This window comes from Pithys albifrons, chromosome 18 (genome assembly GCF_047495875.1).
Source record: "Pithys albifrons albifrons isolate INPA30051 chromosome 18, PitAlb_v1, whole genome shotgun sequence".
Classification (NCBI taxonomy): Eukaryota; Metazoa; Chordata; class Aves; order Passeriformes; family Thamnophilidae; genus Pithys; species Pithys albifrons.
Window position 1 is genome coordinate 2,318,583 of NC_092475.1, and position 24,301 is coordinate 2,342,883.

At 54.8% G+C, this 24,301-nt stretch overlaps 1 protein-coding gene across 2 annotated transcripts; it reads right to left on the reverse strand.

Annotated features, from left to right (window-relative positions):
• Window positions 1-1,269: 1,269 nt before the first annotated feature.
• On the reverse strand, window positions 1,270-23,359 carry UCKL1 (uridine-cytidine kinase 1 like 1). 2 transcript variants are annotated; one of them, XM_071572928.1, is made up of 15 exons: window positions 23,287-23,359; window positions 15,584-15,777; window positions 14,938-15,044; window positions 14,343-14,513; window positions 14,025-14,096; window positions 12,381-12,570; window positions 11,676-11,737; window positions 10,366-10,382; window positions 4,097-4,195; window positions 3,658-3,751; window positions 3,297-3,359; window positions 2,832-2,954; window positions 2,405-2,512; window positions 2,129-2,285; window positions 1,270-1,632 (listed from the first exon to the last, which is right to left on the reverse strand). In XM_071572928.1, exons 1-15 carry the CDS (start codon window positions 23,334-23,336, stop codon window positions 1,556-1,558), a joined length of 1,584 nt encoding a protein of 527 aa, XP_071429029.1. In that variant the 5' UTR covers window positions 23,337-23,359; the 3' UTR covers window positions 1,270-1,555. The 2 variants fall into 2 exon arrangements, with proteins under 2 accessions (XP_071429029.1, XP_071429030.1); XM_071572929.1 differs by lacking the exon at window positions 23,287-23,359 and adding an exon at window positions 19,367-19,685.
• Between the last annotated feature and the right edge of the window lie 942 nt (window positions 23,360-24,301).

Sequence of the window (24,301 nt, forward strand, 5' to 3'; positions counted from 1 at the left end):
CTGTCTCCCCCCAGGGTGCCCACAGTGCCGCTCAAACAAGGTCTGCAGGAGTTTATGCACAAAGGATGGCAGTGACAATCATACATGGCACGGAGCAGGGTCTAGAAAGACACCACCGGACTTCTCCAGCACTGAGCTCCTGCACTGGCAGTGCCAGCCCAGAGGAAGAGCTCAGGTGCAGACGTGCTCCTCCCTGGACAGGGTGATGCTGTTGTCCCTTGTCCCACTGCTGCTGCCCCAGCCCAAACCCCCCTGTGCCTGCCTGTCCTCCCGTGTTTGTGCTCACAAGCTCTCCTTCCACCCACACAAGGACCTATTTTTAGCAGACTCTAATCAAGTGTCAGTGCTGGCTCTGAGTGTGGCTTTCAGCTGAGGGCTCCTTCTTTCACCAAGTGCTGGCAGGAACTCATGTGTGTGTTTTCTTTTAAATCTAGTTGAGAATTTACACAATGTGCTGCAGAGAAGTGGTGATTATTTCAGGCCCATCACACCTAAGCCCACACTAAGTGATCACCAGGTGACTCCATTTCGGTGAGGGCCTGGCAGACCATCCCCCTCCTGGCCCTGTGCTGCCAGCAGCACCTGCCTGTCTTCCCTGACCCCTCAGGAGCTGGCTCTGGGCCTGGGATGCCCAGATAACAGTTAGGTTTGCTCCTCTTGCCACATTTATCTCCTGCACAAAGACATTGCATTGGTACTTTGAATTCTGCAGGAGAGGAAAATGCTCTTGGGGGGTCACAGCCTGCTCTGGCTGAACCCCTCTCATGGGGCTGGTTGGGGTGGGTCACTCTGCTCTGCTCACAGAGCTCTGGGACTGACAGTGGACCTGCTCCTCACCTTGTCTTGAACAGCTCTGATTCAGCAAGGGCTGGGATGGGGGTGAGCTCTGTTTCACTTCTGTTGCTGAACTCAGAGACTTTGTGTTTCTTCAGCTGAAGCGTGACATGCTCTGACCTGAACTTCATATAATCTCCTGACATGGAAGGGACCCACAAGGATTATTGAACAAACCAAGAGCTGTTCCTTGTATGTCTTCTCCTGCAGACCCTTCACCATCCTCATGACACTCTGTAACACCTTCAGCATCCTTGCAGATAGGAGGAATTCCCTCTCTTCTGGCATCAGATCTTTCCTTGGATCAAGAGCTTGGTGTTCTCAACTTCTCACCACTGCTCATGGCATCTCCCCTCTCAGGACAGTGGTCCTGAAGGGTCACAAATCCTACTGGGGGTCTATGGGAAGTGACAAAGAATGGCCCCATTCAAGAAAACCAGAGAAAAAAATTTTTATTGTCCTTTATAAAATATCTCCAATAAGTTATATAGGCAAATATTTAAATTAAAATAAATTAACTCTGCTCTATGCTGGGACACACGACAGTCCATAAAGTCAAACTAGGATTTATGTTTCTTTGAAAAAATATGCCCTAGATCTCCGATGTAAGATTTGAAAAAAATATCTATGCTTGGTGAGAGGAAGGAGAAATCTGCACTGGACAGAGGGGTTAAGGTGCGGTGCTGAAGCTGCCTGGTGCCAGTGGCACCTCCACATCCAGCTAAGTGCTCAGAGCATCCTCATCATCACTCCAGTCAGGAGGAGCATCTGTCCCAAAGTACCGATCGCCAAAGTTCCCTGTGGGGAGACAGAGAGTCAGAGTGCAGCACTGCAGGAGCCCTGGGACCCACCCTCCTGCCTGGCCTCATCCCAGCAGGAAAGGGAAAAAAAGCAGGTTTATCTGACAGCTTGAACAGCACAGACACTTGAGTGGCAGCAAAACTGGAGCAGCCTGGAGGCTGGTTTAGCACCCGGTGGATGGGTGTTTCCTGGCACAGCAGAGGTGAGGACAGAAGAACACAGTGAGCCTGTTTTGGGTGAAGGTGGCAGCTGAGGGAAGGAGGTGGGCATAGGGCTGCTCCAGCTGTCCCAGACAGACTTCACCTGGGGCTGGAGGTGGCTCATGGCATGTGGGATGGCTGCAGTTGCTTACAAGGGAATGGCTGCCTTGGCAGCTCTCAGAGTCAGCACGTAACCCACCCCCGTGCCAGCAGGGCCCAGGAGAGGGTCCCTGGGTAAAATAAGGCCAGACCTAAACCAGAAGTACCAAAAATTCCCCTACCCAGGTACTCACCAATGCCAGGGATTATCCGGAAAAGGTCATTCACCTTCTTGTCCACAGCTGTGGTGATGATCTTCACACGGGGGAACGCGTAGGCGACTGAGTGGACTCCCATCTCTGCCATCAGCAGGGAGAGGAGGAAGATCTTGTCCTCTGGGACATCATGATCCTACAGGAAATGCACAGGGACAGCTCAGGGTCAGAGTCACCCCAGCCTGTACTGTGTGCCTTCCCACTGATGAGGGAAAGTTGCTCCAGAGCCAACCACGTGCCCACTGCCCTCCATACCAGCAGCACCCGCACTGCCATCATGGCTGCGGCGCCCGTGGAGACCGTGCAGTCCATCAGGATCACGTGGTCTTCGCTGATGTCCTTCGGCAGACGCAGATAGTGGAGCTGGGCAGAGGAAGAGAGAGCAGCTTAGAGGCTGGGGGTGAATGGAGTAACCTGAGCACTCCTCTTAGAAGGGTGAAGGATCCTTCATTCATCTCTATGCCTGGGACTCTGCTGTCAGCTCAGAGACAGTGCAAACACTTGGGCAGCAAAGGAGACCCTGGGTGCACAACCAAGCTGGCAAAGCTCACTTGAACAGCTTTCAAAGCACTCAAACCCTGCCAAGACCAACTCCTGGGTCAGTGAAGAGCTCTCAGACAACACCTGAGTCACCCAGCACATGCAGGTTACGCCCAGATGTGCTCGGCAGCCCCAGCGTTACCTCCGGCTCGCCCGTGTTGCAGTTGGTCTGGATGAGGATGGTGCCGATGCGGACGTCCTTGCACACCGCGCGCAGCGCCGGCTCCATCGTCTCTCCTGCTCGCAGGATGGACACCCCAGTGATCTGCAGCACGCAGACAGAGTGGGCACACGGTGTAGGAGCTGCCACCATCCCACATGGCATTGGGGGCTAATGGGCAACCCCAAAACACATCCCTTCCAAAAGAGCTGTGTCGCTCCCAGCCCAGGCTGCCTCCCTCAGTGGGAGAGCACAAGTGGCACAGTGACACTGCTGGTGGCACCCTTGGCCACTGACCTGTCTGACTCAATGGACCAGGGTGCCACACTCACAAGAGCAGGCATCAAACCCAGCCTTATGGCAGCCAGGGGGTCCTTCCCTGTACCCACTGGGCTTCCAGTGAACCCCCCTGGGGCAGGTCTCAATAGCGGTCTGGATTCCACTTACCTGCTTCCCACTGTACGTCCTCCCTTCGTAGTCATGTCCCTGAGGGGTCTGGACTGTGCAACTCTACAAAAACAACATGAGAAGTGTTACCAGCAGCTCTGACATGGCTCTCAGAGAAGCCCTGCAGTCACTCAGCCATGGGCTGGGCTGGACCCTTGGACAACGAGGCAGGACAAAGAGCTGTCACCCATGGCCACACCTTTGCTTTATAGCCTTGGGGAGCCCTGGTGATTTTTAAGCTGGGGGAAAGGGTTGATCCATGGGGAATGCTGGACGAGCAGCACCAGGACTGTCCTGCCTCCTCAGGAGTTTTGGGTCAGGAATTGGAGGGGAAATGCAGCACCTAAAGCCCTGAGCCCACCTGGAAGGGGAGCAGGGAGAGTGCGTGCTCAATCAGCAACCGCATCAGCCTCTTGGAGTAGAAAATGAACTCGTCTCTGCTGGTCTCCTTGTTTCTAGAGAGGAGGGAAAGGCAATGTAAGCTGTGGACTAAAATGTGTCCCAGGAGATGCTGGTAGAGGTCAGAGTCAGCCCCTGCCCCTCTCTGGCTCTTGTTTGCCCCATCTGAGGCTGGAACTGTGGTGTCCATTTTAAGGTAGAGAGCTGAAAAATTTTTGATGAAACCACTGAGCACCAACTGTGCAGCTCCTCTACACAGGGGCCACCACTATCAGCCTTGTCTTGTGCCCCCAGGCCAGGAGGACAGGCAGAAATGGGAATGGGGATCCCAAAGCCAGCTGAGCCCACCCCAGAGGCAGCCGAGCCCCATCCCACTCAGGGCACTGCGGCAGAGGCTTTACCTGATGATGGTGTGCATGCCCCTCACCTGAGGGGTGCTCTTCAGCACACTGAGGGTCTGAGGAAGGGGGTGGCACTGGTGGGCAGAGGCCAGGGCAGCCCTGAAAACCAAACATACAGTCAGAAGGTCTGGAGAGAGCTGCCTGAAGGCTGGAGCACAGCACATGGCCAGAGCCATCCTCCCAGATGTCATCTCACACTGCAAACACACAGCAAGGCCATCCAGCCAAGCCGAGCAAGCAGCCAGCCCTGCCTGGTCCCCTGCCATGGCAGAGTGACCTGCTCCCACAAATGGGGGTTACCGGACCTAGTGGGACCTCACAGCCCTTTCTGCTGGCCAGTTGACCCATGGTTGATAGAATAGTTTGGGTTGGAAGGGACTTTAAAGACCATCTCATTCCAACCCTCTGCCATGGGCAGGAACATCTTTCAATAGACCAGGTTTCTCCAAGCCCCATCCAACCTGGCCTTGAACACTTCCAGTCATGGGCCAGCCACAGTTCTCTGAAGGTGGCTGGCCCATCTTGGCTTCCACTGGTTGGGAAGAAAGTGGAAAATAAAATCAAAACCTTTTCCTGTTCTGGAGTCTTATCTGGTAATGGATCCTGGACTCATGGGGTGAGGAGGGGCTGTAGTGGTTGTTTCTGTCCTACAAATGCCAGATGTCACCAGGAATGGGACAGGCAGCCAGGCTGGTGGCACTGGCATTGGCACATGGCTGGAATGTGACCATTTCAGAGAGCACCTGGTCCATTCCAAATTGGGAACAGCTTCAGGACTTTTTGGCAGGATAGGAATGGCTCTGTGTGACTCATTCCACATAACGAACAGGGCTGGGAGCTATTCTTGGATCAAGGGAACACCATTCATGGGGAAGCGCACAAAGAAGCCCCATTAGTCACCTCCCCCTGTGAGAGCATCAGTAATGAGAGGAAGGTCATATTTGGCTTCCACAAGGCTGGGCAGGATGGACAAGCAACTTTGTCTGGGAGGAGGGCTGGGGTGTGAAAGCCACACATCAGACCACACATGTGCCAGTGGCAGCATCCCAGTCAGAGAGATGCTGGGGAGGTGGAGAAGAGAGCAAACGAAAGCACTGCATGGTTAGGATTTCAAACCAAGCAGAAGCCTGGATTAATGGCACACAGAGGCACACAAGCAGAGAGGAAGACAGAGAAGATGGGCAGGCATGAAGGAGGGCAGAGCTAGGCAACTTAAGGCCTCCATCCACATAGCCATCTCTTGGTCTTGGCCAACCAACACCAAACGAGACATTCCCAAGGCCTGTGGGTGCTTAAGGGCTCCTTCTTGCTTTGGGCAGTTCCAGTCCTGTGTAGCACCCAAGAGCCCCCATGCAGGGAATACTCCAGAGAGCCAAGACAGCTGGTGGCCACGTGGAGAGCATGGAAGGGTTGTGGTCCCATCATGGGCTTGCCTGGTGCCTGCAGAGCCCATCAATGGTTTGGGACAAGCAGCCCTCAAGGCCCCAGACCTGCTGTCAGTGAAGCAACCTCACTCCGTTAGTCACTGCCCCAAGGATTAGCTGCCATCAGAGTCACTCCCATACCAGGGCTGTGCTGCTGGCAGCATCCACAGCTCTGCCTCTGCAGCCCTCCCTTCCCTCCTCCTGCCAGACCCTGCCTGGGAACAGATCCTGGGGGCACAGCCCTGCCTACACCTCTCCCAGTCCCCAGGATGCCCACGCTGTGGGTGAGGGCATAAGCCCTGCCTTGAGCAGCTGATGCCTGCACAGGGAGTGCCTGTTTGGCTGCTTTAAGGAGGTAGAGATGAGCCCCCTAGAACCACACACCTGCTCATGGCCCTGGCTGGGTTTGCTCAGGTGACAAACGGCTGTTTCCCAAACCAGAGGCTGTTGGGGTCATCTCCCACCCACCAGAGCCCAGGGGCACAGGGCTGAGCTCACCACTGTCCCCTCCATCACTGCCAGGTCTATGTCACAGCATCCTGCCATGCCAGTGGGATGCACAGCCCCTTTCCTGCCCTGGAGTGACCCAGCTCCTGCTCCCTACCACAGATACCAGTGAGTGCTCCAAGCTATGTGGTGGGAACACCTCCCCTGCCCCCGGAGCTGTCAACAGGCCTCCAGGAAATGCTGTCAGCATTCTGTCACCAAGCTTTCTGCACCTTCCTGTGACACCCACGCATGGTAGGGCAGGGACAGGGAGGTCTGGATGCCACTCAGTGCTGGGGGGGTCCCTATGGTACTTCTTGGAGGAACAGAGCCCATTTTTTGGGATAAAGCTGCTCTCTCAAGTGCCTCCACCCCTGTTTGGTCCACACTGCCCCAGCAAAGCAGGACCCCAAGAGCTCTCTGCCCCAAGACCCCCAGCCCAGGTTAGTGAGGCAGCACACCCTGCACAGCCCTTGCCCACTCCCCACCATTAGTGTCACAACCAAAACACTGCCATAAGCGTTTGTCTCCTCACATATCCCAGCGCAGCTTCCTCTGGTCACCCGGTGAGAGGGATGTTCAGGGGACACAAGACAGGAGACACAAGAGTGTAAGGGAAGAGGGACAAACATGACATGAAACAGAGGAGAAAGCAGTGTCATTAGTCAAAGGGGGAAAAAAATCCCCTAATTGATCAATGGCTATTGGACCTTCCTGATGCCTGGGCCATCACTGTCCAGAAACAGTGCTCCTCTCTTGGTGACCAAGTCATGTCACCACTGCTCCAGAGACATGGTAGGGACACTGTCCCACTTCTGTCCCAGGTTGTACCACACTGCAATAGTGGCTCTTGAAGCCCAGAGGGACACAGAACCATAGAATCCTAGAATGGTTTGGGTTGGAAGGGACCTTAAAGATCAGCTCATTGAACCCACCCTGCCATGGGCAAGGACACCTTCCACTAGATCAGGCTGTCCCAAGACCCATCCAGCCTGGCACTGAACATTGCCAGGGCTCATGCCCAGCCCTCACCCAGGGCTCTGCTGCACTCCCAGAGCCAGTGCAGGCACTCAAAGCCAAAAACCTCTGTCCAACATGCAAAACCTTCATCCAACCTGCCCTGCTCCCAGGCAACTACTTGTGGGTTCACAGGGGTGTCCCCCTCCTGAATGCTGGAGAGATGATCTGCTCAAGCCTTGGAGAGCCTGGAAAGCCAAGAGCACTGGGAACATGGGGAGAAACCCATCTCTGAACCAAACATCACTGCCCACTGGGAAGATCTTCCTTCCCCTGGGCTCACCTGGACCTGCTCTGGGCTCACCATGCCTGGAGAAGGGCTGCAGGCTGAGGGAAGAGCTCAGCTCCTCTGGCAGCCACCCCACCACTGTCTTGCCACCCCCTGCCCATCCCAGGAGGGATGGAGGGAGTGTGATGTCTCCTGTCCCTCCCTGCCAGGCAGGACTGTGATGGAACATCCAGACTGGCAGCCACGAGCACGTCAAGAAAACGTCTTATTTTGGAAACTTATTTTTTTCCCCTGAGAACAAAAGCTTTAAAGGGAAAAAAAATGGAAAGAAGAAGAAAGAAAGAGAGAGAGAGAGAGAGAGAAAGGGGTGACCATCTCCCAGGAAGGCTTCAGGGAACATCCTCAGCTCTTTGTGGAACATGCTATTGAGCAGGAAGCAGACAAGAGACATCCAGCTACAAAGGAGCTGATGCAGTCAAGGCATTTCAAACACGTACACGGCTGCCTTTCAGGGCTGACATTTCAAACAAGGACTATTAAACTGCGCCACGGGTTGATATTTAAAGACACAATTGGCAAAGGGCACGCCAAGCTGATCAGGACCTTGGGGGTGGGGAATATTGATTGGTGAGGGGAATCAGCTGGAAAGAGCACCGGCTCCAGGAGCAGGGCTGGATGCTGAGAGTGTGCCAGGAGGGATGTGGAATGGCATGGTTTGGGATCACTGTGCCTCGGGGGGCATGGGTGGGCTGCTACAACTCCTGCTTCCAGGCTCCAGGGGAAATACCCACCTGGGCATGGATAGAATGGGAGTGCTGGTGTATGGAATTGCATCTCCAGCACATGCACAGTTAAACATGGGGGAAACTGGACAAGAAATAAACCAGCAGCAAGGGTGCTAAAGTCTGACCTGTACTCTGAGGGGATAACTGGGAAGGCAATGAAGCTCCTCAGCAGCCAGCAGTTACAGGATGAAAACAAGCCTTGTAGGTCCCAGGGAGGTATCACTTCCTTTAAACTCCCCACAATTCACCATTTGATCAGGGAAGGGCACTCCCTGCCCTATCCAGCCAGTCCCTGGGTCAGGAAAGGCAGCCCTGGAGCACAGACTCCAGAAGCACCTCGGACTGGGGCCAGATCTGAGCAGCCAGGTTTGATCCTCCCAGCACAAAGCCCTCCCTGCGGCCCCACCGCCAGCAAACAGCAGTGACATCAGAACAACAACCGTGACATTTAGATGAAGCCATTCCAGACAAGAGGATGGGGAATTGTTTGCAATGAAAAGCCCATATTTGCCAGGCACATCTCACTCCATCCACCTTGCTCCTCTTGCAGAGCCAGAGGGGCTGGGGGAACAGCAGTGGCAGGAGAGCACTGGGGCTCCAGCACTGAAACAGATTTAGGTTTCTGAAGGAAATTCTTTCCAGATTTTATGTCAAAGGCATAATTGGAAACTATAAGCCTTCAATAGAACATAAAACCACCCCTGGCTGTGGTGATCATAGAGAAGTTTCTGGAGGTCAAGGCTACCTTTCCAAACTTGCTATCATAATACTACTAATATTTTATGGATATATGAAATACCTGATTTTTAAGGTGCAGAAAAATATCACCTGTACTGAGTACCCCTTTGATTAAAGGAGATAATCACAGGAGAGAAAGGAAATTTTATATGTGTGTGTATATATATTATACACACATTTTATTTGTGTATATATATAGTTTTATATGTATATATATATATACACATCCACACATATGCACAAATACACATTAGTGGCTTTGCTAATGTTATTCCTGCCATATTTTAAAGCAACAGATTTCCCTCCAGACTAAAGAGCACCTTCCCACCTGGACCTGCAGACACAGAGGGAAGCTGAGGTGTCTGTATGGAAATGTCAGGCCCCAAGGTGTTAAACAAGCAAAGGGAAATAAAATACAACATCCACTCACTCTAGTCTAGAAATGATTGGCTGAAGCAGAAATACTAAAGCAGAGCCTTTTCCCTGTTCATCTCAGGTATTTTAAAAGCTCATTGTATGCCAAATGTAAATTTTAGGGTTACTTGAGCATCTCCATTCAATGATGGAGATCTAAATGGAAACCCATTTGCAATAATGCATTCCCTCTGCTTCCTACAAAAATACCTGAAAGCCTTAATGGAAGCAAGAGAGCCCAAGTCCCATCTGGAGCCACATGCTGAAGTGGTTAAGTAAATCAACACAGACATCATAGCATCTACCTGAAGATACTGGGAAACTAGAAATCCTGCTGGATTTGGGCAGCAGGATTTTCTCAGTCCTCCAGCAGTGGCTGCACAGCCTCTTGATGCTGTGGGAAAGGTGGTAACTCTGCCCTCTGTGCCATCAGGCAGATCCCTGTGTGCAGTGAGGGGTCCAGGGTCTACCCACACTCATGATCACAGAATGTTGGGGTGGAATAGACCTTAAAGTTCATCTCATTCCAACCCCCTGCCATGGGCTGGGACACCTTCCACTAGCCCAGGTTGCTCCAAGCCCCATCCACCTCGTCTTGAACACTTCAAGGGATGGGGCATCCAGAACTTCTTTGGCAACCTGTGCCAGAGCCTCACCACCCTCACAGAGAAGTATTTCTTCCTCAAACCCAATCTAAATCTCTCTTTCTTTAGGTTACAGCTGTTCCTCCTTGTCCTATCACTATCTGCCCATGTAAAAAGTCACTCTCCACTATTTTTTTTTATTTTTTAAGATGCTTTGGCTAATCCAATAATTGATGTTTAATGATCTTTAATCATAAAGGATAGAGAGTTGCTCTGAAAACTGTTCATCTTAGAGGATGAAGAAAAATAAAAGAGACTCTCAGGATGCAAAGCCTCCCCTCTTGCAGAGACTGGGGGTCCCCAGCTACAAGCCTGGCCCTGCCCCAGCTCAATCTGGCAGTACATCCCTGGGTGCAGCCCTGTCCCTGTCATCCCAAAGCCAAGGACAAGGTGGCTTTTTGTCACCTCTGAGTGTGACAAGGCCACGCACTACACGAGCTGCTGGTCCCGCTGCAGGTCAGGGAGAGGCCAAGCAGTGCCTGGCATTGGAAATGCCTCAGCTGCACAGACAGGACAGAGTGAGGGCTCTTACCTGACACTGAGTTCACGCTGCGGCAGCAACACAAAGACACAATGCAACCGGTATTAAGCATTGTCAACACCAGGGTCGTTTCAAGACAAAAAAAAAAGGAAAAATAGGAATATTTTCCTGCATTCACATGTAGCCTTTTGCCCTTCTTCCCCTCCCCAGGTCTATGAAAGGCCCCCCAACCCCACCCTTGTGTGGCTCACAGCAGCACCCAGAGGAGCTGCTGGGTTAGCCATAATATTCCCTGGCTGGATTCCAGGGGCTGGGGGAAAACAGATCTTCCCCTCTCCTGGACTGTGCCCCATGGTTGGGTGCCCTCCTCAGCCTGGTGCTAACAGCAGTGCCAGGGCTCTGATCCTTCCTCCTGTGACCGAGGGTTTAGAAACCATATTCCTGACCTCCCAGAACTTAGTGCTGGGAATCCAGGCAGTCAGATGCTCTGGGAGCAGGAACCTGCCAAGACACCTTTGTCCAAAAGTGGTCCCTCCTGAGCAGGATGGGAAGCAGGATGCTGTGCTGTGCCAGCTCCATCCCAGGGCTGAGCAGCTCCTGCCTCCTGGGAGCTCTCAAAGACCTGAAGGAATCAAGCCCTTTACTTTCAGGTGCATCCATCTCCAGCTCATGCTCATCCACCTCCCAGGGCATCACTCTGAGCATCTCCACAACTGAAACATCACCAAAACTACAGCCATGGGGTGGGAAGAGGCTGTACTGCTTGGGGACAGCAACACACAACCATGGTCACAAACCACCAGCCAGGACTGGCCCAGGACACACAGGAGGAGACTTATTAAATAAAGCCAGTGGTGGGGAACTGATCCATGTGCCTGGATCGGGGCTCAAACAGGACAAGACTTTGGGTTTTGAAACCCAGGGCCTCCACCCAACAAAGAAGAGGAAAAGTGGGCTCCTGAATGGAGAGACTATGCAGCAGTGTCTGCACAGGGGGAAGAGGAGAAGTCCAAGAGCTGAAGCAGTGGAGGGTTTGAGGCAATGCTGCCCCAAAGGGGCACATCCCTTGAATCATGGAAGGATGGTTGATTTGTCCCCTGATGATGTGCTCTCCCAGGTAGGGAAGGAAGCTCTGCGGGACCGCAGCTGACAGAGGAGCCATGACTAATGACAGCACAGGGACAAGGCAGTTTCCTTCACCAGAGTGAGGGAGAGGGCTGGGAGGAGTTCACAGGGACTCCCACACCTGGAACTCAGGGGAAGCCAGGGCATTCCCACCTGGGCACCCAGAGCATGGCTCCCTGCACCACCACCACTGCCAGGCAAGGCTGAGAACCTCCCTCACCACCAGCAGCTCTTACCTCTTCCAGCTGGCTGTGGACATGCTGAACAATCAGGTCAATGGCCACGGTGTTTCCACTCCCTGGAGTGAACCAAAAGCAAAGGAATTATAGAATCACAGAATTGTTAAGGTTGGAAAAGCCCTCCAAGATGATAGAGTCCAACTGCTCCCCCAGCACTACCAAGCCCACCACTAAACTATGTCCCCAAGTGCCTCATCTACCTATCTTTTAAATCCCTCCAGAGATGGTGACTCCACCACTGCCTTGGGCACCCTCTGCCAGGACTTTACAGCCCTGTGGGTGAAACTTTTCCTGATACCCAATCTGAACCTTTTCTGGTGCAACTTGTGACCCTTTCCTTTTGCTCTGTACCCTTTCTTCCCCAAAGAGCCCTCTCCCTGCAAAGCTGGAGACATTCCTGCTTTTATTAAATCCTTATTCAATAATCTGTTATTGGATATCTACAAGTCACCTCCAGCTCTTAAACCACTGAAGGACCTGGTGGGGCAGGAGACTGGCTGAGGGAAAAGCACAGGCTTTCCCCATGGAACCTGCACTTGGAAAGTGTTTGGAGATGCTTGGCTGGAGGGACCTTTGCTTTGGCATGGGACAGCCACTCTCTGTCCTTGCCAGCTGGAGGGTGGTGGCCAGGCCTGCAGAGCTGAGGGCAGAGGTGTCTGAGGGGCCTCAGAGGTGCCCCCCAGGCCAGCCCTGGGCAGGTACCTCGGGGCACGACGATGTCGGCGAGGCGCATGGTGGGCTGGATGTACTGGTCGAAGGCAGGTTTGACAAACTTGTTGTACTGCTTGATGACGCCCTCGATGTCGCGGCCGCGCTCGCTGATGTCCCTGCGCAGGCGCCGCACCAAGCGGATGTCCGAGTCTGTGTCCACAAATATCTTCAGATCCAGGAGCTGCAGTGACAGGGCAGGGAACACACCCCACCAGGTCAGAGGTGTGACTCAATCAGGCGTGACAGTGCCAGGCTCTGCTCTGCTCCAGCCTGGGGGGAGCTTTTGCCATCTGGTGCTGCAGTGAGTCCCCTGCTGCCACTTGCCCCTTACTCTTGTGGCCCCTGAGACTTGTCCCACTCCAAACCCTGTCTCCACTACTAACCAGCTCCAACACATTGGCTGGATGTTATTTAGGAGGAGAGAAAAGGAGTTACTGCCTGCAACACAGACCAACAGGCTGCACCCAGGAGCACTGGGCTTCTTAATCACAGAATCCTGGGATGGTTTGAGTTGGAAGGGACTGCAAAGATATTTGATTCCAAGCCCCTCCTATAGGCAGGGAATTAATGCTGGAAAGGAGCTCAGCACAGCAGGGCACCTCATGATTCTGCCCTTAATTGTGAGAGGCAGGATCAGGGCTGCTGAGGAAACTCTCCTGGGGGACTCACTCAGCTGTCCACTGGAGGTCATCCTTGCTCCAGCAAAGTGCAACCCAAGCGCTTGCTTGGCAGGGAGGAAACTTTTTAGACAGAGCTTGGCTAAGTCTGTGCCTGCTGGAGCATTTGTCAGGTCTGTGAAGATGCTCTGGAGCAACCTCTGCTATGGAGACAGGCTGAGAGAACTGGGCTGTTCAGCCTGGAAAAGAGAAGGCTCTGGGGAGACCTTAGAGCTCTTTCCAGTGCCTAAAGGGGCTCCAAGAGAGCTGGAGAAGGACTTTGGACAAATCTGGAGTGACAGAACAAGGGGGAATGGCTTCACACTGACAGAGAGAGGGGTTAGATTAGAGATTAGCAGGAAATTCTTCCCTGTGGGAGTGGGGTGGCCCTGTCACAGGTTGCCCAGAGAAGTTGTGGCTGCCCCATCCCTGGAAGTGTTCAAAGACAGGTTGGACAGTGCCTAGAATGACCTGGGCTAGTGGAAGGTGTCCCTGGCCATGGCAGGGGATTGGAACTAGATGGTCTTCAAGGTTGCTTCCAACCTAAACCCGTGATTCTGTGATGTGCCCAAATAATTCCCAAGAAAGCCTGAACTGCTGGATGAGTCCATGCCAGAATACCAGGTTTGTGCATTAGATGTTCAGCAGACTTTGCCTTGGGCTATGCAAGCTGCAGCAGTGTGGAGGTGAGCTATTTCTAGCTGTATTTATGCACCAGCACTGCCAGGAACCAGGTCACCACTCAGCTCCTGGTTCCTGGGCACAAATGGCTGAGATCAAGGTAACTGGTGAAACGTTTGACCTCTGCCAGGGGCTCTTCCCCTGCAGCTGCAGAGTCAAAGCCTGTTTCTCCTGCACTGGGAAGTGCTGCAGCAGCTGGTATAACCTGGAAGAGAAGGTCACCTCCCTGCTGCTGGACCTCAGGAGAAAGCATCCTCCCACCATCTCCCACCAGCACCGTTCTGAAACCCTTCCTCACCTTCAGGAGCTCCTTGTCTGCAAATGCCATGATGCCTTCAAAGATAATCACATTGGCACCATACAGAGTTTTCTGTGGAGTCAGAATGGATGTGGTTAAGCAGAGAACATCTGTTCAGAGATGCCTCATCCCAGGGAACCTCTCTGGGTTGTGAGTGACTGCAGCAGCTCACCCAAAAATGTGCCCTGAGCCAGGCACAGAGTAGAGGGAGACAGTGCAAATCTCACTGCACAGGGAGGTGCTGGAGGGGTCTGGTTGGCTCCCTCTCCCCTGCCTTGGCCATTCCCCACCTTGTCCCACCCCCTCAGTGTCCCATACCCATTCCTTCTTCCGGCTGTGGGTGGTGAAGTCGTAGATGGGGATTTTGACACTCTTGCCTTGCTTCAGCTTCTTGAGGGTGGCGATGATGAGGTCAAAGTCGAAGGCGTCGGGGTGGTCAAAGTTGAAGTCATTGCTGGCCGCCTGCTCCTGCTGCTGCTTGGTCAGCACCTGCCACAGAGCAGAGCTTGGAGCACGTGGCTGTACAGTTCCCTCCCCACTGCCCTGCCCAGTCATCTCCTCCCTGCCCCAAGAGCCATCAGAAGGGGAAACCATGTGGCTGTCAATAAAGTGACATCGTGTTTCCCACTGGGGGCTGCCACACAATCCCAGCATGGTTTGGGTAGGAGGGGACCTTAAAGCTCATTTTGTTCCAACTCTCCTGCCATGGTCAAGGACACCTTCCACTTGACCAGGTTGCTCCAAATCCCATTCAACCTGGAATCAAACTCTTCCAGGGATGGGGCAGCCACAGTTTCTCTGGGCAACCTGTGCCAGTGCCTCCCCATCTGAGGGTTGTGCCCTCCCCATCTGAGGGTTGTGCCAAGGGCTGTGGCAGTCTGAGGAGCCTGGTCAGGGACACATGCAGCCTCACCTTGTAGAAGGAGTCCATGGACAGCAGAACCACCCACGGGACATCAAGAGCCTCAATGATCATGGTGGCCACTGTGGTCTTCCCAGAGGCACTGCCTCCTCCCAGGCCTGCAGGGAAGAGGAGATGGAGTCACCAAGCCCAGGCACAGCCTTTCCCACCACAAGCTGGAGCCCAGGTCCTGTGTTTTTGCACTAAGCTGGAGGTACCTCCAAAGAGGAAAATCATAGACACTCCAAGAGATTATCCTTGAAAGAGTCAAATGGCACATACTGGAACTGCAAGTAACATGCCCAGCAAAAGCTGGGAAACCCTTCACTAGATGGTTGTGTAACACGGTGAGAGCTGGCATGGGAACCAGTCCAGACTAAATCCCTGGGAACTCATGACAGCCCAAGCAACAGGAGTTGAGGGAAAAGCAATCAAAGACTCTGGTTTGCTATAATTCACCACTCCCTCTGCATGATCTTGATTTCAGTCCACCCAGTCAATACTGGACTAACCATGGTGACTCTCCCTACTCCTGCTCAGGCTGGGGCCAACCCCAAATTTCCAAGCAGGTAGTGGGGTAGGAATCCCCACAAGATCTCCTGCAGACTCACAGGGCAGGTGGCAACGATGCTGCCTGGGCAGTGTAGAGGAGTCCTACCTATGACAAAGGCCTCCTTGGACTGTGTCCCGTGCTCGTTGTACCACGGGGGCCGCCCTGCTGTGTAGATGGTCCTCTTGCTGGTGCGCAGCAGGGGGGGCTCAGACTTGCACTGGCTGGTGGTCCGTTTGCGGGGGGGCTTGGAGGAGCCCACCGTGGGATACAGCCGGTCCAGGGATTCTGCGCTGCTGTTACTGGGGATGGCGAGAGGAAGGAGTGCAGTTACTGGCAGTGGGGAAGGACACGTGTTCCCAGTGTGTGGGAGCAGAGTCCTGAGGGGATCCCACACCGTATGGATGAGGGATGCAATGGGAGAGAGGCAACCACAGCCCTGCTGCAGCACTGCCAGCACACACCTCTGGGACCCCGGGCCACAGCCAACACTGAGGAATTCTTACACAGGAGCAATTTTAACCTGGAAGGGGCACAAAGCAAACATCCCTCTTCAAAGTCCTGCTGCCTGGGGAAGATCTGTGTGAAATAAATCCCACAGTGAACTCTCAGAGCGCTGGGGTCTGTGTTACTGGGGGTAACAACCCATCCTGACGTGCCGAGGGACCTTTCTTGGGGATAAAAGTCAAACACACAGGCTATGGCTCAACCATCCTCATCCCCCTCCATTCCCAATTCCATGCCTCTCCCTACTCTGAGCACTCTGCTCCCACTCTAGTTCTCCCAGCCTTTTGTCCTGAAGCCCCTGGGGACAAGCCTGTGAGCTGGGCAGAGCCAGGCAGTGGGACTGCCAAGATGCTGGCATCACTTTGCCTTGGGAGCTGAGTGAGCTCCCAGCTTACCCAGAGCCCTGGAGCTGCTGAATGCCTCTCCCTTATCTCCCCTCCCACCACAGCCCTGGGGAGGGAGAGGAATAACACACCCTCCAGAGCCCTTTCCAGCTTGGCAGCGGGAGATCAGTGGCTGGGAAACGATAAGTGGCCTCTGGCCAGGAGATAAGCTACAGGCACTGGGAGGATTATTTATACCAGAGCCCTCTCCTCCCTGCTCGTGCTCTGCTGCCTCAGGGATGTTTGTTCCCTGGGAGAAGGTGCAAAGGGCTCTCCCTGCCCGGGCTGCTCATCTCCCCTGCCATGACTGGGCTGGAAGGAAAACCAAGAGATCTGGGCACCGATGGCTCCAAACTGTCACTATTTGGTACAGCCCACCCAAACCAGCAGGGCTTTGCTGCTGCTCTGTTACAGTTTGGTTTTGAAAGGGCTTAAACTGCAGAGCTTTACAGATTTTGGGTTCATTTTAAGCTGTTTTGGTATGAAGGTTAATTCCTTTCCCTGCCTGAGCTCCTTTTAGAACAATTTTAGATAAAGATCAAAATTTCAGACCAGCCATCTGTGTGTGAAGTGACCCAGCAAACCCCCTGGGCACAGTGGGGTCCCCCTGCAAACCCAGTGGGCATGGTGGGGTTCCCCCAGCAAACCTCCTGGGCACAGCAGGATCCTCCCAGCACACCATCCCTTTCTCCTGCACTGGTACATCCCTATAGAGCAGCCAAGGAGACAGAGATTTGTCTGACTTTGCTGAACTCCTGCTAACAAAAGGCAGGCTGCAGGTCCTGCCCCTGCACCAGGACCTCTCCCAGCAATGCCCACCTGAAGATGTGCACCCAGAGTCCCCCACAAGAGCCTCAAGCCATCAACACCCCATCCCTTGCAAAAATCCACTGGTACACCTGGCCACCTCCAAGCATCGTTGGGTTCTGGCTCAACCAGGAGCCAGGAACACCCAACTATCACTTTTAAGAAGCAACCTCAGGGGATGAGACCCATTGGGAACCTTCTGGGGAATGGTTCTGTCCACCAGGAGTGGCAAACACAGATGGGATGTTTGGGTGTCCTCTCTCTCTGGTGATGCTGGAGCTGCTGCTTCCCACCAGTGCTATTCCCTGAGTGGGGCCAACAGCAGCCAGTGGTGCTGGTGCATAAACGAAGTAATTTTGGCTTGATAAAAGCAGAGATAACAAGACCACTGTTGTTTACCAGAAAAGAAAGCGGCTCCTCTCATCTGTATCCCAGTCCCTCCCCTGGGACCATGGTTACACCAGAGCCTTGCCACTGCTGCTGTGCCGTGGCTGGTTTTCCTCTGGGAATGCACGCCAGCCTCCACGTGACAGGGGCCCTGTTGGGATGCTCTGCTCCTTGGTGTCACACAGCAACAAGCTCTGCTGTGCCTGCCTGCAGATCCCGCCCGAGGCCATCATTCCCAAAGGGACTCCGAGTTGGGCAAAGCTCTGTTTGTCAGAGCTGGAGCAAGGCTGATCTGCCACCAGTGCCTCTAACTGGCATCAACATCACCCAGCTGCTGGCAGGGACGGGATGGGGAGGTTTGGCCCCCAATGGCTCTGGCTGTGCCCAGAATGACAGGCAGTGGCCACAGCTCCATCCCTTCTTCCCAAGTGTCACCCTCTCCTCTGCTCTCCAGGGTGCCTACAGCACACCGAGGGTGTTTGCACAGCGGGGACATCCCTGTGGAATGCAGGGACATGCACCCCTGGGAGAGGAGCAGAGCCATCCTCCCCCTGCACACCTGGAGCTGCTCTGGGAAGCAGAACTTGAATCCTGTTCCAAGAGTTCATGCTTTACCTCATCTCATTCAAATACTTCTGGACTTTCACCAAAATTCTGCACATTTCTATTGATATCATCTACACTGTCAGTGCCTGTACAGGAGGCAGATATTCTACACCTCTCAAATCCATGTTTCCATGATTTATGTGGGAGAAGAAGGGCTGTGGGGCGGTCTGAGGAGCTGTCCCAGAGCTCTCCAAAGGTCATGCCTTTTCTCCTAATGTTACACTTCAAGATTTGTAGATGTTTTCTGCGTCCGCCTGTGCCAGGAAGGGACTCTTCCCAGCTCCAAAGGGATGGCTGATCCCAGCCATCTCTGTCAGCCATTCCTCCCTATTCCTCTCTAAACATTCCCTATAGCAGTGACAAAGCCTCCACAATGCCCTGATCCTCAGAGCCCTGAGAGAACGGGACTCCCTCCTTAGAGCTGGAGTCAGTGCCACTCCTTGTTCCACATGGACCCTCCTCAGGGCCATGTACCACAGTGTGATGCCACAGCCAGGCAAACAGGAAAGGAAACATCACCCTGGGCTTTGTAACCACTCTCTGCAGGCTGTCCCCAGCTTCTGGGGATGCTTTGCCTTCTCTACAGCTGGTGAAACCCTGCTGGAGCCTCCCCAAGGAAGCCTGGTGGAGGGGGTTTGCTCCCCAGCACAAATCAAGGAAGCATTTTGCTCCTGCTTAGTCCAAGCATGGATTTACTGAGGTGTGAGAGGCATCCCTCTCCTTCCCCACTGCATTCCCATCCTCATCCCTGCACCCTGTGCTCAGCTTCTGCATCCCTCTGGCTTCAGAGACCCCTGACCACCCCAGATCCATGCTGGGCTAGGTCGAGGACGGCAGCACATCCCAGCAGTGCCCACAGCAGCAAGGAAAGATGGCACAGCCCCAAAGCTGCACTTGGCAGTGGACAGGAGAACACATCCTGGGCTCTGAGCCCTGTAAACAACCCACCGAGTGAGCTCCCAGCCCTCTGGACCCCCCAGCAGCCCCTGCAGCCCCCTGAGGCGCTGGGCTGGCCGCAGCCCTGTCTGTCCCATGGGAAGCTGATCTTTTCCCAGCTGCTGCCTGCACTCTCACAGCCCTCAATTGTCTGGCAGACGGGAATTGGAGCTGGGACACCAGGACTGGGGCCACCAAGGGCTCACTCCAGCAAGCAAACAGGTGAAAACCAATAAATCCCCCTCAAAAATGAAGCAGAACTCACCCACCATCCGGCGCGAGAGCCCAGCAGCCCGAGATGCGGACGCTGGAGAAGGTTGGGGGGCTGCTCATCTCCCCCTGCTGCTGAGCCAGGGGTGATCCTGCACAGAGGGTGTCACACCCTGTCCCTGCCTGCACTCGGCTCCTGTGCCAGCCTCTGGCACTACCAGGGCAGGAGGGCAGCTGAAAGCCTCAGGACTGGGAACCATGCAGGGAGCGTTGCCCTGGCATAGGGACAGAGGGGTCCCGAGAGGATGGGCTGACACAGACCCCTGGCAGACCTCGGGGCTGGAAGATGGAGGCAGGAGAAGCGAGCAGAGCCAGAGGAGTGTCCGCGTCTGCAAGCGGCGAGGCAGGCAGCAGCATAAGAGGATAGCTTAACCTCCAGATTACGTTCATTACCTGATATTAATAGCACTGGCTTGATTAAAAAAAAAAAGCGGGGGGGTCAGGGGTGAAGTGACACCTCCCCTGACCGCCCCCAGCACAGGCAATAAACACCAGCCCCGGCGCCTCTGCTGCCCCAGACTGGGGCTGTCTGACTGTCCTGGACGAGGGGGCTCAGCAGGGAGGGCACCTGGGAAGAGACATCCACCTCCACATCCACAGGTGAGTTCCCAGCAGGCTCCTGACACCGGTAGGGAGGGGGCTGTAGTGGGGCAGGAGGGGGTGACCACAGGGCAGGCAAGGAGTGGTACCCAACCAGCACTGCACATGCAGCTGGTGGAGCAGCTGGGGCTCAGGGTGGGAGGCTGCTGGCTGTACTGGGCTTTCCGGTGTGGGACCCATCCCTGTCCCTGAGCTCCCATCGGTGGGGGTCTGGCTGTGAGTTCCCCACTCCTGGTCACTCAGCTCCCCAAGAGCTGCCCCTCACTGTCCCCTCAGCCCTGGAGTAAACAAGTGGGTGAAACTCAACACCCTGTTGCTGCGGGTGGCTAAGAATAACGTCCTGCTGGCTGCTGTGCCCGGCCATCCGCTTCCTCAGCACCCCCTGCCAGCTGCCCCTCGCCCTCCTGGGCCTGCCAGGGAGGGCAGGGAGCCCGGGCATCCTGTGGGAAGCCAGAGGAGCCAGGCAGCTGCTGACGGGCATGACATGTGCCAAAGGTGGGAAATGTCAGGCATCACATCAGGGGGGGTCTCAGCCGGCCCTGGGGTGCAGAGGTTGGGCAGAGCAGCCCCCACCCCACAGCCCCTGGCTGCTGAGGAAGGGAGAATGTGGCAGAGGACACCCAGAGGGACAACCAGGCTCTGCCAGGGACACGGAGCATCCAGATGGGACAAGGTTCTGTGGTCACCAAGTGAGACCCCAGCCCACCCTGGCATGGCTTGGCCTCTGTGCACTCATTGCTGAGGGGGTCTGGGGTGGGCTCTCCCCCTGCTTAGAACCAACACCTGGAGATGGGACCAGAAGTGAAAGAAGACCCTTTCCCCCTCCTCTGCCTTCTGGAGCCACCAGGGCTGTTCCAAAGGCAGGGGTCACACACTGCATCCCAATGTCCTCAGCAAACCCCTCCTGAACATGGGGAACACCAGATCCCTCCTGCTCCTGCTCCCCAACAGGACCTGCAAAGGAGAGCATCAGTCTGAAAGATAGAAACCTGATGGGAATCAGGGATGAGGGGCTGGTCCTGAGGCTGGTGATGGCGCCAGGAGGGTTTTGGGGTAACCTGTCCCCAGCATGAGCTGCAGCCACTGCCCCGACATCAGGGAAGTGAGCGATGATGAAAGGAACTTTTCCACCTCTGATCTCTGCTTGGACTCTCCTTCTCTTGCTGTAAAAGCTCTCTCAGAAGTTTAAAAATAAAATTCTCTTCCGGAGCCACTTCTGTTCCTTCTCATTAAAGCAGCAAAAAAGCAAAGGGACGTGGGACACGGCGTGAGGAGCCCTCGCCCAGGGATATTGTTCCTTATCGCACGCTCCTGCTGCCACTTTTCCTGCCTTTGTTAAAATGTCCAAGTGACAGGAGTAACTCTCCCAGCATCCCACTCAACATCCCTGCCAGATTCCCAGGTGGGACCAGAATTGCCCACACTGGCTCCAAACCCCAGCAGCGACAGTGCCTTCCTCCTGGCACACACTCCTCAATCTCCTCTGCTCACCAAGTCCCTTCACAGTTCCTGAGCTCTTGCACAGGACAAAGTCCTGGGTTTGGACTTTTTCCTTCTAGATGACTTTTAAGCACAAATCCCTCCTCTAATCACAGTCTCCAGGAGATGGATTTAAAACTGTAAGGAGACCAGGCTCAAAGGCCAGGTCAGGATCCCCTTTCCCTTCCAGTGATGGGTTTCCCACAGGATTTAATGATGGAAGCTGGACTGCACGTGGCTTTTCCTGGTTTGGTCATGAATATTATCACTGGATAGGTGGAGGGATGCCTGCTCCTATGAGAGGGTCCTGCTTCCAGATCCCACCCTGCAGGAGCATAGAGACCAAACCTGCTTCTTCCATTGCTGAGCTGGGCTTTGTTGGGCTGGATCTGTGTGTGTTGGCCCTTGGCTGGGCCTTCCCTGTCTGGGGAACCATTCCAGGGGATGGAGAAACCTGCCTGTGCAATGGAAAAACCCACCCAGGAGACGGAGGAACCCACCCAAGGAATGGAAGACTCTGTCCAAGGGAATGAGGAACACATGCAAAGGAAGAAAGAACATGTCCAAGGGATGGAGAAACCAGCTTGAGGGATGGAGGACCTCACCCATGCAATGGAGGAGCCTGCCCAAAGGATGGAAGGACTCACAGAAGGGATAGAGGAACCCACTTATGGAATGGAGGAACCTGGCTGCTGCCACCCCACTCCCAGAGGGGATCCAGGGGCACCACGACACTGCCTGGCAGTCCCACCATGCCATACCCATTCCAAACCCATCAGGCATCATTCCCGGTTCACCCAGCCTTGTGCCAACTCTGCCCTGGCCAGAGCCACCCAGAGGCAGAGGTTTCATCCCAGCAGCTCCACACACACACTGCGTTCCAGCTCTATTATGGTCTCTGCTTCCTCACCACAAAGGGACAAACACTTCCCTCTTCAAACCCAATTAACTGCTGCTATTTATACCGAGCAGGAGGCCACGGTGAAAGGGGCTCTGTTACACAACCTGGTTACTCATCCCTCGCTCAGCCAGCACAACTCCATCCTCATCCTCATCCTCGTCTTCCCCAGTACCCACCACTGACTCACAGAAAAGGCACAGGCAGTTGCCAGCAATGGGTTTAGCTCCTGGAAAATGCAGGATGGGAACATGTGGGATGTTTTGGCACTGGCTCCACAGTCAGTCGGTTGCTGTGGTGGGGTGTTGGTACCCTACAACTAGGGATGCAGGGATGCTCCATCCCTACAAGCTTTGTCACATCACCAGCATTTCAATGATGCTCCAAATCCAATTCCCAGATATTTGATGTTTCGGAGCAGTCACTCTCCTCAATCCCTGAGGACTGAGCTGGAAAAGGGGGTGGAAAATAGAGGAAAAAATGAGTGGGTGTGTGCGTGTGTGTGTGTCTGTGTCAAAATCATCCTGGATGGGTTTTTTGGGTGCAAGAGTTTAGGTTGTTCCCCTCCTGGTGCTTGATGGAGAGGATGCAGGTACCAGCATGCGTGGAAAATGGTAGCTGTGATGTATCTGCTGGGAAATTAAGGGCAAAAAACACAAACCAAGGGAAATAAGAAAAAAGTTGGCAATGTGAAGGGGGGAAAAAAGGAGGTTGAAAATAAACAAGGGCTAAGGCGGGAAAAAATAGTGGGAAAGACGAAGGGTTTTCTTGGAGCGATGGGCTCGGGGAGGCCCCACTCGCGGAAGTGGCATCGCGGGGGACGGGACCGGCGCCGCAACGCCCCGGACGCGGCGGGGACCGGGAACCGGCGGCTGCGGCGCTCGGTGCCGCTCCCGTCCCGGAGGGATCATCCCGGGGGAAAGAGTGCGGGGTCTTACCTGTCGTGCGGTTCCACCGGAGCCCCCTCGGGCACCGGCGCCGCGGCCATGGTGCTGCGGGAGAGGCGGAGCGGGCGGGGAGCGGCGGGGGCGGTGCCGCCGCGGCGATCCCCGGGATTTGTAGTGCAGGAGCAGCAGGGAGGAAAGGGGTGGGTGGGGTGATTTGGGTGCTGTGCAGGGCAGTTGGATAATGAGTGGTGCAGGTGCGTGGTGGGTGCTGTGGCGTGCGGTACAGGTGGGTGATGGGGGCGCGCGTGGGTGATGGAGCGCAGGGGGATGCTGCGGTCGTGGGTGGGAGTGTGGGGTGCGGGTGAGTGCTGGAGGGTTCGGGTGGGTGATCTCAGCATGGCTGGGTGCTGTGGGGCACAAGTGGGGGTTGTGGGGTGCGGGTGGGTGCTTTGGGTATGAAAGAATGGCTGCTGTGGGCATGAGTGGGTGCAGCTGGGTGTTTTGGGGTATAGGTGGGTGTTTGGGGCAGGGGTGGGTGCTGTGGGATGCAGATAAGTGGTGCGGGCACGATTTGGTGCTGTGGGCACTGGTGGGTTCTGTTATCACGGTGGGTGCTGTGGGGCAGCTGTGCAGGAGCACCTCATACCCAAGCAGTGACACACGGCAGCCCCCACACCCTGCAGCTGCCAGCAGAGCTGGGGGCAACAGCATCTGGGTGGTCCCAGGCCAGTCACTGGGCACAGGGGAGTGGAGCTGGGGGAGCCTGTCCCTGTGGGGGTCACTTTACTTGGTATTGTGCTCCCATCTTCCATCTGGGGTCCCCTGGGGCACAGGTCTGTGGTACCACATGTTTGGGGGGGCCAAGGCAAGTGCTGCTCCTTGGGGTCCCCATCCTGTCTTTGGGGAGCCAAGAGTGTCTATGGGAAAAGGCTGAGTTCTCAACCAGCAGGGAGATCAGTCTAAATCTGTCCCTGATTTGGGTTCAGTGCCAAAAAACCCATTAGGAAGCAGAAGAGGATTTATTCCCACGCTGGGAGGGCTGTGGAGGCAGGCCTGGGTCACACAG